General features: G+C 45.2%; 1 protein-coding gene across 1 annotated transcript in view; it reads left to right on the top strand.

Moving 5' to 3' along the window:
• The window catches only part of COL22A1 (collagen type XXII alpha 1 chain), a 573,554-nt gene that overhangs the window by 500,806 nt on the left and 59,626 nt on the right, over window positions 1–13,122 (top strand). Inside the window, exons 51-52 of the mRNA XM_069732369.1 lie at window positions 10,600–10,653; window positions 12,797–12,850. Coding sequence (XP_069588470.1) covers window positions 10,600–10,653; window positions 12,797–12,850 — 108 coding nt within the window. The remainder of the gene's footprint in view (window positions 1–10,599; window positions 10,654–12,796; window positions 12,851–13,122) is intronic.

Here is a 13,122-nt window from a genome sequence, read left to right as displayed (position 1 = left end):
TCAATGGGTGAAATTAGGAAAACGGTTGCTTATTTCTCGCAAGTCACACTGATGGTGTGTTGTCTGATTTTTTTTCTCGCACCCATAGGTTTGCATTGGCGAGACTTGGACAATATACGCATACAATTACAGCATGCTGCGATTTCACCTGCACGTAGAATACGCTTGAGAAAAAACCCAGTGATGTGAGCTTCCCCATAGATTAAGACCTGTTTCACACGTCAGTGGCTCCGGTACGTGAGGTGACAGTTTCCTCACGTACCGGAGACACTGACTCACGTAGACACATTGAAATCAATGTGTCTCTGCACATGTCAGCGTGTTTTCAAGGACCGTGTGTCCGTGTGCAAAACACGGAGACATGTCAGTGTTCGTGGGAGCGCATGGATTACACGGACCCATTAAAGTCAATGGGTCCGTGTAAAACACGTACTGCACACGGACGCTGTCCGTGTGCAGTCCGTGTGCCATGCAGGAGACAGCGCTACAGTAAGCGCTGTCCCCCCAGCGTGGTGCTGAAGCCGCCATTCATATCTTCTCTCTAGCAGCGTTCGCTTGAGAGAAGATATGAAAAATCCTTTTTTTTTTTTTCTTCGTGTTTAAAATAAAGATCCCTGTCCCCACCCCCCTCCCACTCCCTGTGCGCCCGGCCGCTGTTAATAAAATACTCACCCGGCTCCCTCACAGCTTCCTCTCAGCGCCAGCTTCTCCTGTATGAGCGGTCACGTGGTGCCGCCGATTACAGTCATGAATATGCGGCTCCACCTCCCATAGGGGTGGGGCCACATATTCATGACTGTAATGGGCGGCACCACGTGACCGCTCATACAGGAGAAGGTGCGGCATGGAGAGGACGCTTCGAGGGAGCCGGGTGAATATTTTAGTAACAGCGGGCGGGCGCACAGGGGGTGGGGACAGGGATCTTTATTTTAAACACGAAAAAAAAAAATGATTTTTTATATCTTCTCTCAAGCGAATGCTGCTGGAGAGAAGATATGAATGGCGGCTTCAGCACCAGATGCAGGGGACAGCGCTTATCTCTAGTGCTGTCTCCTGCACGCTCCGTGTGGTACCCAGTCGGAACACGGGTGGCACACGGCTGCTGCACGTGTGCCACACTGATGTTCACGGTAAGCACACGGACACACGGACAAGGATAATTCCGGTACCGATTTTTCCTGTACCGGAATTATCTGGACATGTGAGACTGGCCTAACACTGAGCCGAGCGGTATATGATGTGTTCTCACATAGCGCTCGTCCGTATTCTACACTAGTGCGACCCCGGCCTTAACGAGGGACCAGAGCTAATAAGTTGCGCTGATTTCCTTAAGAGTCACATGGCACTTAATCAATTTGACATAGTAACATAGTAACATAGTAACATAGTTAGTAAGGCCGAAAAAAGACATTTGTCCATCCAGTTCAGCCTATATTCCATCATAATAAATACCCAGATCTACGTCCTTCTACAGAACCTAATAATTGTATGATACAATATTGTTCTGCTCCAGGAAGACATCCAGGCCTCTCTTGAACCCCTCGACTGAGTTCGCCATCACCACCTCCTCAGGCAAGCAATTCCAGATTCTCACTGCCCTAACAGTAAAGAATCCTCTTCTATGTTGGTGGAAAAACCTTCTCTCCTCCAGACGCAAAGAATGCCCCCTTGTGCCCGTCACCTTCCTTGATATAAACAGATCCTCAGCGAGATATTTGTATTGTCCCCTTATATACTTATACATGGTTATTAGATCGCCCCTCAGTCGTCTTTTTTCTAGACTAAATAATCCTAATTTCGCTAATCTATCTGGGTATTGTAGTTCTCCCATCCCCTTTATTAATTTTGTTGCCCTCCTTTGTACTCTCTCTAGTTCCATTATATCCTTCCTGAGCACCGGTGCCCAAAACTGGACACAGTACTCCATGTGCGGTCTAACTAGGGATTTGTACAGAGGCAGTATAATGCTCTCATCATGTGTATCCAGACCTCTTTTAATGCACCCCATGATCCTGTTTGCCTTGGCAGCTGCTGCCTGGCACTGGCTGCTCCAGGTAAGTTTATCATTAACTAGGATCCCCAAGTCCTTCTCCCTGTCAGATTTACCCAGTGGTTTCCCGTTCAGTGTGTAATGGTGATATTGATTCCCTCTTCCCATGTGTATAACCTTACATTTATCATTGTTAAACCTCATCTGCCACCTTTCAGCCCAAGTTTCCAACTTATCCAGATCCATCTGTAGCAGAATACTATCTTCTCTTGTATTAACTGCTTTACATAGTTTTGTATCATCTGCAAATATCGATATTTTACTGTGTAAACCTTCTACCAGATCATTAATGAATATGTTGAAGAGAACAGGTCCCAATACTGACCCCTGCGGTACCCCACTGGTCACAGCGACCCAGTTAGAGACTATACCATTTATAACCACCCTCTGCTTTCTATCACTAAGCCAGTTACTAACCCATTTACACACATTTTCCCCCAGACCAAGCATTCTCATTTTGTGTACCAACCTCTTGTGCGGCACGGTATCAAACGCTTTGGAAAAATCGAGATATACCACGTCCAATGACTCACCGTGGTCCAGCCTACAGCTTACCTCTTCATAAAAACTGATTAGATTGGTTTGACAGGAGCGATTTCTCATAAACCCATGCTGATATGGAGTTAAACAGTTATTCTCATTGAGATAATCCAGAATAACATCCCTCAGAAACCCTTCAAATATTTTACCAACAATAGAGGTTAGACTTACTGGCCTATAATTTCCAGGTTCACTTTTAGAGCCCTTTTTGAATATTGGCACCACATTTGCTATGCGCCAGTCCTGCGGAACAGACCCTGTCGCTATAGAGTCACTAAAAATAAGAAATAATGGTTTATCTATTACATTACTTAGTTCTCTTAGTACTCGTGGGTGTATGCCATCCGGACCCGGAGATTTATCTATTTTAATCTTATTTAGCCGGTTTCGCACCTCTTCTTGGGTTAGATTGGTGACCCTTAATATAGGGTTTTCATTGTTTCTTGGGATTTCACCTAGCATTTCATTTTCCACCGTGAATACCGTGGAGAAGAAGGTGTTTAATATGTTAGCTTTTTCCTCGTCATCTACAACCATTCTTTCCTCACTATTTTTTAAGGGGCCTACATTTTCAGTTTTTATTCTTTTACTATTGATATAGTTGAAGAACAGTTTGGGATTAGTTTTACTCTCCTTAGCAATGTGCTTCTCTGTTTCCTTTTTGGCAGCTTTAATTAGTTTTTTAGATAAAGTATTTTTCTCCCTATAGTTTTTTAGAGCTTCAATGGTGCCATCCTGCTTTAGTAGTGCAAATGCTTTCTTTTTACTGTTAATTGCCTGTCTTACTTCTTTGTTTAGCCACATTGGGTTTTTCCTATTTCTAGTCCTTTTATTCCCACAAGGTATAAACCGCTTACACTGCCTATTTAGGATGTTCTTAAACATTTCCCATTTATTATCTGTATTCTCATTTCTGAGGATATTGTCCCAGTCTACCAGATTAAGGGCATCTCTAAGCTGTTCAAACTTTGCCTTCCTAAAGTTCAATGTTTTTGTGACTCCCTGACAAGTCCCCCTAGTGAAAGACAGGTGAAACTGCACAATATTGTGGTCGCTATTTCCTAAATGCCCGACCACCTGCAGATTTGTTATTCTGTCAGGTCTATTAGATAGTATTAGGTCTAAAAGTGCTGCTCCTCTGGTTGGATTCTGCACCAATTGTGAAAGATAATTTTTCTTGGTTATTAGCAGAAACCTGTTGCCTTTATGGGTTTCACAGGTTTCTGTTTCCCAGTTAATATCCGGGTAGTTAAAGTCCCCCATAACCAGGACCTCATTATGGGTTGCAGCTTCATCTATCTGCTTTAGAAGTAGACTTTCCATGCTTTCTGTTATATTTGGGGGTTTGTAACAGACCCCAATGAGAATTTTGTTACCATTTTTCCCTCCATGAATTTCAACCCATATGGACTCGACATCCTCATTCCCTTCGCTAATATCCTCCCTTAAAGTGGACTTTAGACAAGACTTTACATAGAGACAAACCCCTCCTCCTCTCCGATTTTTACGATCCTTTCTAAACAGACTGTAACCCTGTAAGTTAACTGCCCAGTCATAGCTTTCATCTAACCATGTCTCGGTTATTCCCACTATGTCAAAGTTACCTGTAGATATTTCTGCTTCTAGTTCTTCCATCTTGTTTGTCAGGCTTCTGGCGTTTGCGAGCATGCAGTTTAGAGGATTTTGTTTTGTTCCAATCTCCTCACTGTGGATTGTTTTAGAAATGTTCTTACCTCCCTTCTGAGTATGTTTTCCTGGGTCGTCTTTGTTCGAGTCTAATGTTTTTCTTCCCGTCCCCTCTTCTTCTAGTTTAACGCCCTCCTGATGAGTGTAGCGAGTCTTCTGGCGAATGTGTGTTTCCCAGGTTTGTTGAGGTGTAGTCCATCTCTGGCGAGGAGTCCATCATACCAGTAATTCACACCGTGGTCCAGGAATCCAAATCCTTGTTGTCTGCACCATCGTCTTAGCCAGTTGTTTGCATCAAGGATCCTGTTCCATCTCCTGGTGTCATGCCCGTCTACTGGAAGGATAGAAGAAAAAACTACCTGTGCATCCAGTTCCTTTACTTTCTTCCCCAACTCTTCAAAGTCCTTGCAGATTGTCGGTAGGTCCTTCCTTGCCGTGTCATTGGTGCCAACATGTATCAGAAGAAATGGGTGGACGTCCTTGGAGCTGAAGAGCTTTGGTATCCTATCGGTCACATCCTTGATCATCGCACCTGGAAGGCAGCATACTTCTCTTGCAGTTATGTCCGGTCTGCAGATGGCTGCTTCGGTGCCTCTCAGTAGTGAGTCTCCCACCACCACCACTCTTCGTTGCTTCTTGGCTGTACTTTTTGCTGTCACTTGTTGCTGTGTGCCCTTTTCTTTTTTGCTTGCTGGTATTGCTTCATTCTTAGGTGTGCCATCTTCATCCTCTACAAAGATTTGATATCGGTTCTTCAGTTGTGTGGTTGGTGATTTCTCCATGGTCTTCTTGCTTCTTTTGGTCACATGCTTCCACTCATCTGCTTTTGGAGGTTCTCTGACACTTTTTGCACCTTCTGTGACCAGTAGAGATGCTTCTGTTCTGTCTAGAAAGTCTTCATTCTCTTTGATGAGTTTCAAAGTTGCTATTCTTTCTTCCAGACCCCGCACCTTTTCTTCTAAAAGGGCCACTAGTCTACACTTCTGACAGGTGAAATTGGATTCTTCTTCTGGTCGATCTGTGAACATGTAGCACATGCTGCAGCTCACCATGTAGGTTGTCACATCTGCCATGTTGCTCCTAGATCCTGCTGACTTGCTGTGTGTTTTCCTTCTTGTGTAATCTACTCAGCCAAGCTCTCTTGCAATAATGTCCTACAGGCAAAAATTCGCGCGCTGTAAGGCGCGCGGTTTGGTGATGCTTTCGAAGCAGCTGGTCCCGGCTGTACCCAACGATCTTCTAGCTTAGGGAGACTTCGCTTCTCCCAGAAGGCACCTGGAATATGCAAATTAGCCTCCTGAAGCTTGAATCCCTGGTTTGGTGATGCTTTCGAAGCAGCTGGTCCCGGCTGTACCCAACGATCTTCTAGCTTAGGGAGACTTCGCTTCTCCCAGAAGGCACCTGGAATATGCAAATTAGCCTCCTGAAGCTTGAATCCCTGGTTTGGTGATGCTTTCGAAGCAGCTGGTCCCGGCTGTACCCAACGATCTTCTAGCTTAGGGAGACTTCGCTTCTCCCAGAAGGCACCTGGAATATGCAAATTAGCCTCCTGAAGCTTGAATCCCTGGTTTGGTGATGCTTTCGTAGCAGCTGGTCCCGGCTGTACCCAACGATCTTCTAGCTTAGGGAGACTTCGCTTCTCCCAGAAGGCACCTGGAATATGCAAATTAGCCTCCTGAAGCTTGAATCCCTGGTTTGGTGATGCTTTCGAAGCAGCTGGTCCCGGCTGTACCCAACGATCTTCTAGCTTAGGGAGACTTCGCTTCTCCCAGAAGGCACCTGGAATATGCAAATTAGCCTCCTGAAGCTTGAATCCCTGGTTTGGTGATGCTTTCGAAGCAGCTGGTCCCGGCTGTACCCAACGATCTTCTAGCTTAGGGAGACTTCGCTTCTCCCAGAAGGCACCTGGAATATGCAAATTAGCCTCTGAAGCTTGAATCCCTGGTTCGATTGTTGTCAGGGGGTTTCGGGAACTGGAGTAACATTTGTGCCCTAAAAACTGCTGCCACTTTTGAGAAGGCGAATGAGTGAGTGTGCGCCCCCCATCCCTCTCGCTACGCCCCAGCCCGCTCATTTTGGCGCAACGGTCTAAGTCAGGTGTGAAAACGCCAAATGTCGCTACCTATTTTTGCATCTCCTTATTACATAAAACTTTTGCGACTTTTCAAAGTGTTTTACACCAGTTTCCTGATCTAACCACTTTGATGAATAGGGGCCATCGTTGCATCTGTTTTCATTATTTTTCATGCACAAATTAAGTAATATTTCCACTAAATATTATAAAGAGTTATAAAAAAAATGAGTTTTTCAAAACAAACAGCCAGATTCCGTGCAATTTTACACAATTAATCCCTAGAAGATTAGAAAAAACGGCAGTGCGAGAAAGTTAATGTTGAAATCTTCTGCAATACCTTCTGGGTGGTTGTGTTCTCCACGTTTACGTGAAAACACATTGGACCCCCTGCCCAGTGCTCTCACCTACCAGAAGGCAGGGTCCGACTTCCGCTGTGAACACCGTCTGGAGGAAGGTGATTTACTGAGACGAAACGGCTCTCGTCACCACGGGAAACTGCTGAGCGCTGATTGAATTCCGAGAAGAAACGGAGACGAGGAAAACCAAAATTGCTTCTAGGAATTGAGGGCAAACAGCAGAGCGACTTGGCTAATGAGCCGTGATTACAGGAGAGCAATATCAAGAAACAGTAAAACCCAGTGCTGACCATATCCTCAACCCAAAATTGTTACCTGAAAACGTTTCCGTGCCTTTTGTTTCTGAGTCATCTTCAGCTGTTTGGAGGCAACCACAAAGTCAATGTCAAGGCCCATAGGGGACATCATCCAAGTTTCTAAACATGTCCAGAGTTTTGGAAAGGCGAAAGCCATGTCGATGTGGAAGGCTTGATGATGGGCAAAGTTGGATTCAAGATATTATTCTGAGGTCCACCATTAGCTTGAAGGTCCTGGGTGCTAATATAAAACCTTTAATAGGACCCTCGAAGCCTACCATAGACCATTTATAACACTATCGTCCATGGTGGTTGAACAATCTTTGAACCTAGACCCAATGACCACATCGGGATCCCTTCTGTCCACCATTAGAAAGTGATTGGCTTCAAATGGGTTGGTCTTCTGCTAGACCCTCGATCTCTCATGTGCCCTCCAGATGATTTACTAAAATTATGGTTGGCCAGTCCAACGTTGACAAAAAACGCAATGAGCACCATGAAGATGGTTTTGAGCGATTGCCACTCTGCAATGGATGCCGTAGTAGGAGATATGGGTCAGACCCTGACTATAAGCTATGATCAGATTAGACCTTAGGGCAAGGGTGGGGAACCTCAGGCCCCAGGGCCATTTACAGCCCTCGATGACCTTTTATCAGGCCCCAGGGCAGATTCTAGTGGAATTTCTTAGACTATATGTCTCCAAAATTAAGGTCATGAGGGTCATTTTATGTCCAGAAATGCCCTTGAATGACAGTAGATGACCTGTCCAACTATAGACCTGGCTATCTGATACTAATATTAAACTGTAGGTATCACCACAAAATGAACCATTGTTGTTTTTTTTTACAAATCTAACAATTTTCACATCAAGTCCACTAAGTCTAATACTACAGTAGACTCACCCTTCCTGGAATAAACAGAAGCCACATAGACATAAGCATCAGTAGACTCTGAATCCCACATCTATAGATTCATTTTTTGAGCAATGTCTAATCTGCACAAAGGTCATTATGAAGTGAGATGTAGCAGGTGAGCTGTGACATCACCTATTGTAAATGGTGGATCCTGTGTTACCTACTGTATATAGAGGTGTTATCAGTTATTGTACAGGAGGAGGTGAGCTGTGATATCACCTATTGTGAATGGTGGATCCAGTGTTATCTACTATATATAGAGGTGTTATCAGTCATTGTACAGGAGGAGGAGGAGGTGAGCTGTGACATCACCTATTGTGAATGGTGGATCCTGTGTTATCTACTGTATATAGAGGTGTTATCAGTTATTGTACAGGAGGAGGAGGTGAGCTGTGACATCACCTATTGTGAATGGTGGATCCTGTGTTATCTACTGTATAGAGGTGTTATCAGTCATTGTACAGGAGGAGGAGGTGAGCTGTGACATCACCTATTGTGAATGGCGGATCCTGTGTTATCTACTGTATATAGAGGTGTTATCAGTCATTGTACAGGAGGAGGAGGTGAGCTGTGACATCACCTATTGTGAATGGTGGATCCTGTGTTATCTACTGTATATATAGAGGGGTTATCAGTCATTGTACAGGAGGAGGAGGTGAGCTGTGATATCACCTATTGTAAATGGTGGATCCTGTGTTATCTACTGTATATATAGAGGGGTTATCAGTCATTGTACAGGAGGAGGAGGTGAGCTGTGATATCACCTATTGTGAATGGTGGATCCTGTGTTATCTACTGTATATATAGAGGGGTTATCAGTCATTGTACAGGAGGAGGAGGTGAGCTGTGACATCACCTATTGTGAATGGTGGATCCTGTGTTATCTACTGTATATAGAGGAGTTATCAGTCATTGTACAGGAGGAGGTGAGCTGTGACATCACCTATTGTGAATGGTGGATCCTGTGTTATCTACTGTATATATAGAGGGGTTATCAGTCATTGTACAGGAGGAGGAGGTGAGCTGTGATATCACCTATTGTGAATGGTGGATCCTGTGTTATCTACTGTATATATAGAGGGGTTATCAGTCATAGTACAGGAGGAGGAGGTGAGCTGTGATATCACCTATTGTGAATGGTGGATCCTGTGTTATCTACTGTAGCAAATAGATCAATGGCTGCACTCAAAATTTACTGTGCTAAGGCAAGGAAGTGTGCGATACATGAAATGTGAATAGCATAATGGCTTAGGAATTTATAAAAAAACACATGAGATTCTTAGCACAAGATTTGGCCAAAAGTTGTGAGCCCATCCACCAAACGTCAAGGTAATCTCAGAACGGATGGGTACCTGAGCTGACTGCCTAGTGTGAACACTTACCTATGGCTAATAACGTGGTAAAGCCTGCTTATATAGGAAGCTCAGAACCAACTGTGTTTGGATGTAATTAAAATCACAGCATGGTGAAGGGCGGGGAGTTCAAGTCAGAAAAAATGTACATAGTAAATATAGGAAAACTGACTGAACAGCAATCTAGTCTGAACTGGTGCATAACCAAAAAAGACATATAGCAAATAGATCAATGGCTGCACTCAAAATTTACTGTGCTAAGGCAAGGAAAGAGGTATATAGAGGTGTTATCAGTCATTGTACAGGGGGAGGAGGTGAGCTGTGACATCACCTATTGTGAATGGTGAATCCTGTGTTATCTACTGTATAAAGAGGTGTTATCAGTCATTATACAGGGGGAGGAGGTGAGCTGTGATATCACCTATTGTGAATGGTGGATCCTGTGTTATCTACTGTATATAGAGGTGTTATCAGTCATTGTACAGGAGGAGGAGGAGGTGAGCTGTGACATCACCTATTGTGAATGGTGGATCCTGAGTTATCTACTGTATATAGAGGTGTTATCAGTCATTGTACAGGAGGAGGAGGAGGTGAGCTGTGACATCACCTATTGTGAATGGCGGATCCTGAGTTATCTACTATATATAGAGGAGTTATCAGTCATTGTACAGGAGGAGGAGGTGAGCTGTGACATCATCTATTGTGAATGGTGGATCCTGTGTTATCTACTATTTATAGAGTAGTTATCAGTCATTGTCACTGTGTCTGTGCTGATAGTAACAGGTACAGGTAGCATCAGTATAGTATTAGTATTGGAGGACAGCGTGAGGATTGCCCAATGTTGTAATGCATAGTGATGTGGAAGGGGTAGTCTGAAGTTGTCTCCTGAGCAGCTCATAACTCTTACAATCACTTCACTTACTGGTTCTCCTACTTGAGTGACATTTCTGGTGAGAAGCTTCATTCTGTTACCACCATTAATGGTCTGTCAGTGTTTGTTCCGAGTCTACACTGATATCACTACATTTCCTTATAAGTTCACAGTATATGGACAAGGTAAGAGCTCAGGAACATGAGAGACATGATTTAGAGAACTGCTCTGGATCTGCCAATGCTGCGAGTCTGAGAGAAGGCGGGAGGTAGATATTCTCATTGCAGGAAAATGACAGCAAATAGGAAAAGCAAGTCAAATGCAAACTTGCTTATTTTCTTGCTTTTTAACTAATACAAAATGAAATAACATGAGTACGCCTTGAACTATAGTTGACTTTTTATTTCATAATAAATGTTTTGTGCAATTTTAATTTTCAAACATGTTTTGTTTATTTCAGGGGAAGGAAGGACCACCTGGACCCAAAGGCCCACCTGGAATATCAGGACTACCGGTTAGAACAACTTGTTATTAGAGATTGGTTTAGAAAATTTCACATACTGTACTTTATTATGGTGTTTTCACATTGCGTTCTTTGGTCCCATCGAGGCTTACGTCGGATATTTAGGCGCAGTCTGCTATATCTGGATGTCCGCCTCCAGTAGGCAAACGCTCCTTAAAATGATGCATGTCAGAATGCACGCTCAATATGTCGGCACCATTATTGTCTATATGTCATGAATCGTTTAGGGATTTCCGGCATCTCTGGGTCTGCTGGAATTTAAATGTAGTTTTTTTTTCCTTTGGACTAGCAAGAGTTAATATCAGTTTCTTGCTGGTAGCTTCTTTTAGGCTGGTCAGGTGATGTTGGTTGGTAGCCACTCCACGTCCCGTTCAATAGTTACATGACCCATCAGCTGATCGTCGGTTATAGAGTCTCTTCTATGCAGCCCAGCTAGGTGTGTGGAGCTCTCATGTGACTGTGCTATTGTCACTGTTAGAGTCCTGTTATCCTGGTGCCATTTACTCTGCTGCTCTGGAGCTCAGCTCTTTCCCTGTGTAATATCTTCAGCATTGGTGAGGCTAGAATCCTTAGCAGCCAGTGCACTATCAAGGGTTAGTAAAAGTGACAGCCAGGGACTAGGCATGTGAAGGCAACGGAGGGGAGGACCCACATAGGGCTTTAGCTAAGTGCACTATTTAGGGTTAGTAGAGGTGATAGCCAGGGACTAGGCATGTGAAGGTGACGGAGGGGAGAACCCACATAGGGCTTCAGGGAAGTGCACTGTCCAGGGTTAGTAGAGGTGATAGCCAGGGACTAGGCAGGTGAAGGTGACGGAGGTGAGAACCCACATAGGGCTTCAGAGAAGTGCACTATCCAGGGTCAGTAGAAGTGACAGCCAGGGACTAGGCATGGGAAGGTGACGGAGGGGAGAACCCACATAGGGCTTCAGGGAAGTGCACTATCCAGGGTTAGTAGAAGTGACAGCCAGGGACCAGGCATGTGAAGGCAACATAGGGGAGGACCCACATAGGGCTTCAGGGAAGTGCACTATCCAGGGTTAGTAGAAGTGACAGCCAGGGACCAGGCATGTGAAGGCAACATAGGGGAGGACCCACATAGGGCTTCAGAGAAGTGCACTATCCAGGGTCAGTAGAAGTGACAGCCAGGGACTAGGCATGGGAAGGTGACGGAGGGGAGAACCCACATAGGGCTTCAGGGAAGTGCACTATCCAGGGTTAGTAGAGGTGATAGCCAGGGACTAGGCAGGTGAAGGTGACGGAGGTGAGAACCCACATAGGGCTTCAGGGAAGTGCACTATCCAGGGTTAGTAGAAGTGACAGCCAGGGACCAGGCATGTGAAGGCAACATAGGGGAGGACCCACATAGGGCTTTAGGGAAGTGCACTATCCAGGGGTAGTAGAGGTGATAGCCAGGGACTAGGCATGCGAAGGCAACAGAGGGGTGGACCCACATAGGGCTTTAGCTAAGTGCACTATTTAGGGTTAGTAGAGGTGACAGCCAGGGACTAGGCATGTGAAGGTGACGGAGGTGAGAACCCACATAGGGCTTCAGGGAAGTGCAATATCCAGGATTAGTAGAGGTGACAGCCAGGGACTAGGCACGTGAAGGCGACGGAGAGGAGGACCCACATAGGGCTTTAAGGGATCTAAAGGACAGGCATAGGTTGGTGTCAGCAGGTGTTCCATCCCTTGCTCCCAACCGTTAGGACCTTCCTTTCTTCCCGTTATGATCCCATTGTGTCCATATGTTGTGTCATCCGCCAGACAAAACCGTGTCTGTTCGTGACACTATGGCCCCACTGGCACATACGCCCGAATCCCATTGTACGAGGACGTAAGCACCCAATGTGAAAGCACCCTTGGGAAATGTTGCCAATAGTTAACAGAGGAGGCTGGTGTCCTTCTTCAGGATCATTATTTATTGACGTTTTCTTTTGGATGACCTGTCTGGTCCTGCACTACATGCATCAACTTGCTGTCCAGGGACGTTTCTTAAAAGTAGGGACTGTCCAGTGCAACTCCTTTAAGTATAAGGCAGTGCTTATTATTTCATAGTGGTGATGTCTGTGGGACATCTGGAAGGGAGGATTTTTTTTCCCATAAAGATAATAATAAATGTTTTCTTTTTTAAGGGCATCACGGGCAAAGATGGAAAGGACGGAAAACCGGGAGCACCTGGAGAAGCAGTATGTGATTTATATTCAATAACGTGACCGTGGCAAGTTAAAGGGAACCTGTCACCCCGTGCGCACAAGAGATCGCGGCGGCCATTTTCCCAAAGCCGAGTTTGTATACTCGGCTTTGGGAAAATGGCCGCCGCGATCTCTTGTGCGCACGCGCGGCATCCCGCGGCCATTTTCCTGAAGCCCCGTGCAGCAGAGCACTACATCTGCGCACGCGCGGCGCCAGGAAGATGGCCGCCCCCACCGATGACAGGGGGTGATAGCGCAGATCGCGC

This window comes from Ranitomeya imitator, chromosome 6, assembly GCF_032444005.1.
Source record: "Ranitomeya imitator isolate aRanImi1 chromosome 6, aRanImi1.pri, whole genome shotgun sequence".
Lineage (NCBI taxonomy): Eukaryota > Metazoa > Chordata > Amphibia > Anura > Dendrobatidae > Ranitomeya > Ranitomeya imitator.
This window is presented reverse-complemented; position numbering and strand designations above follow the sequence as displayed.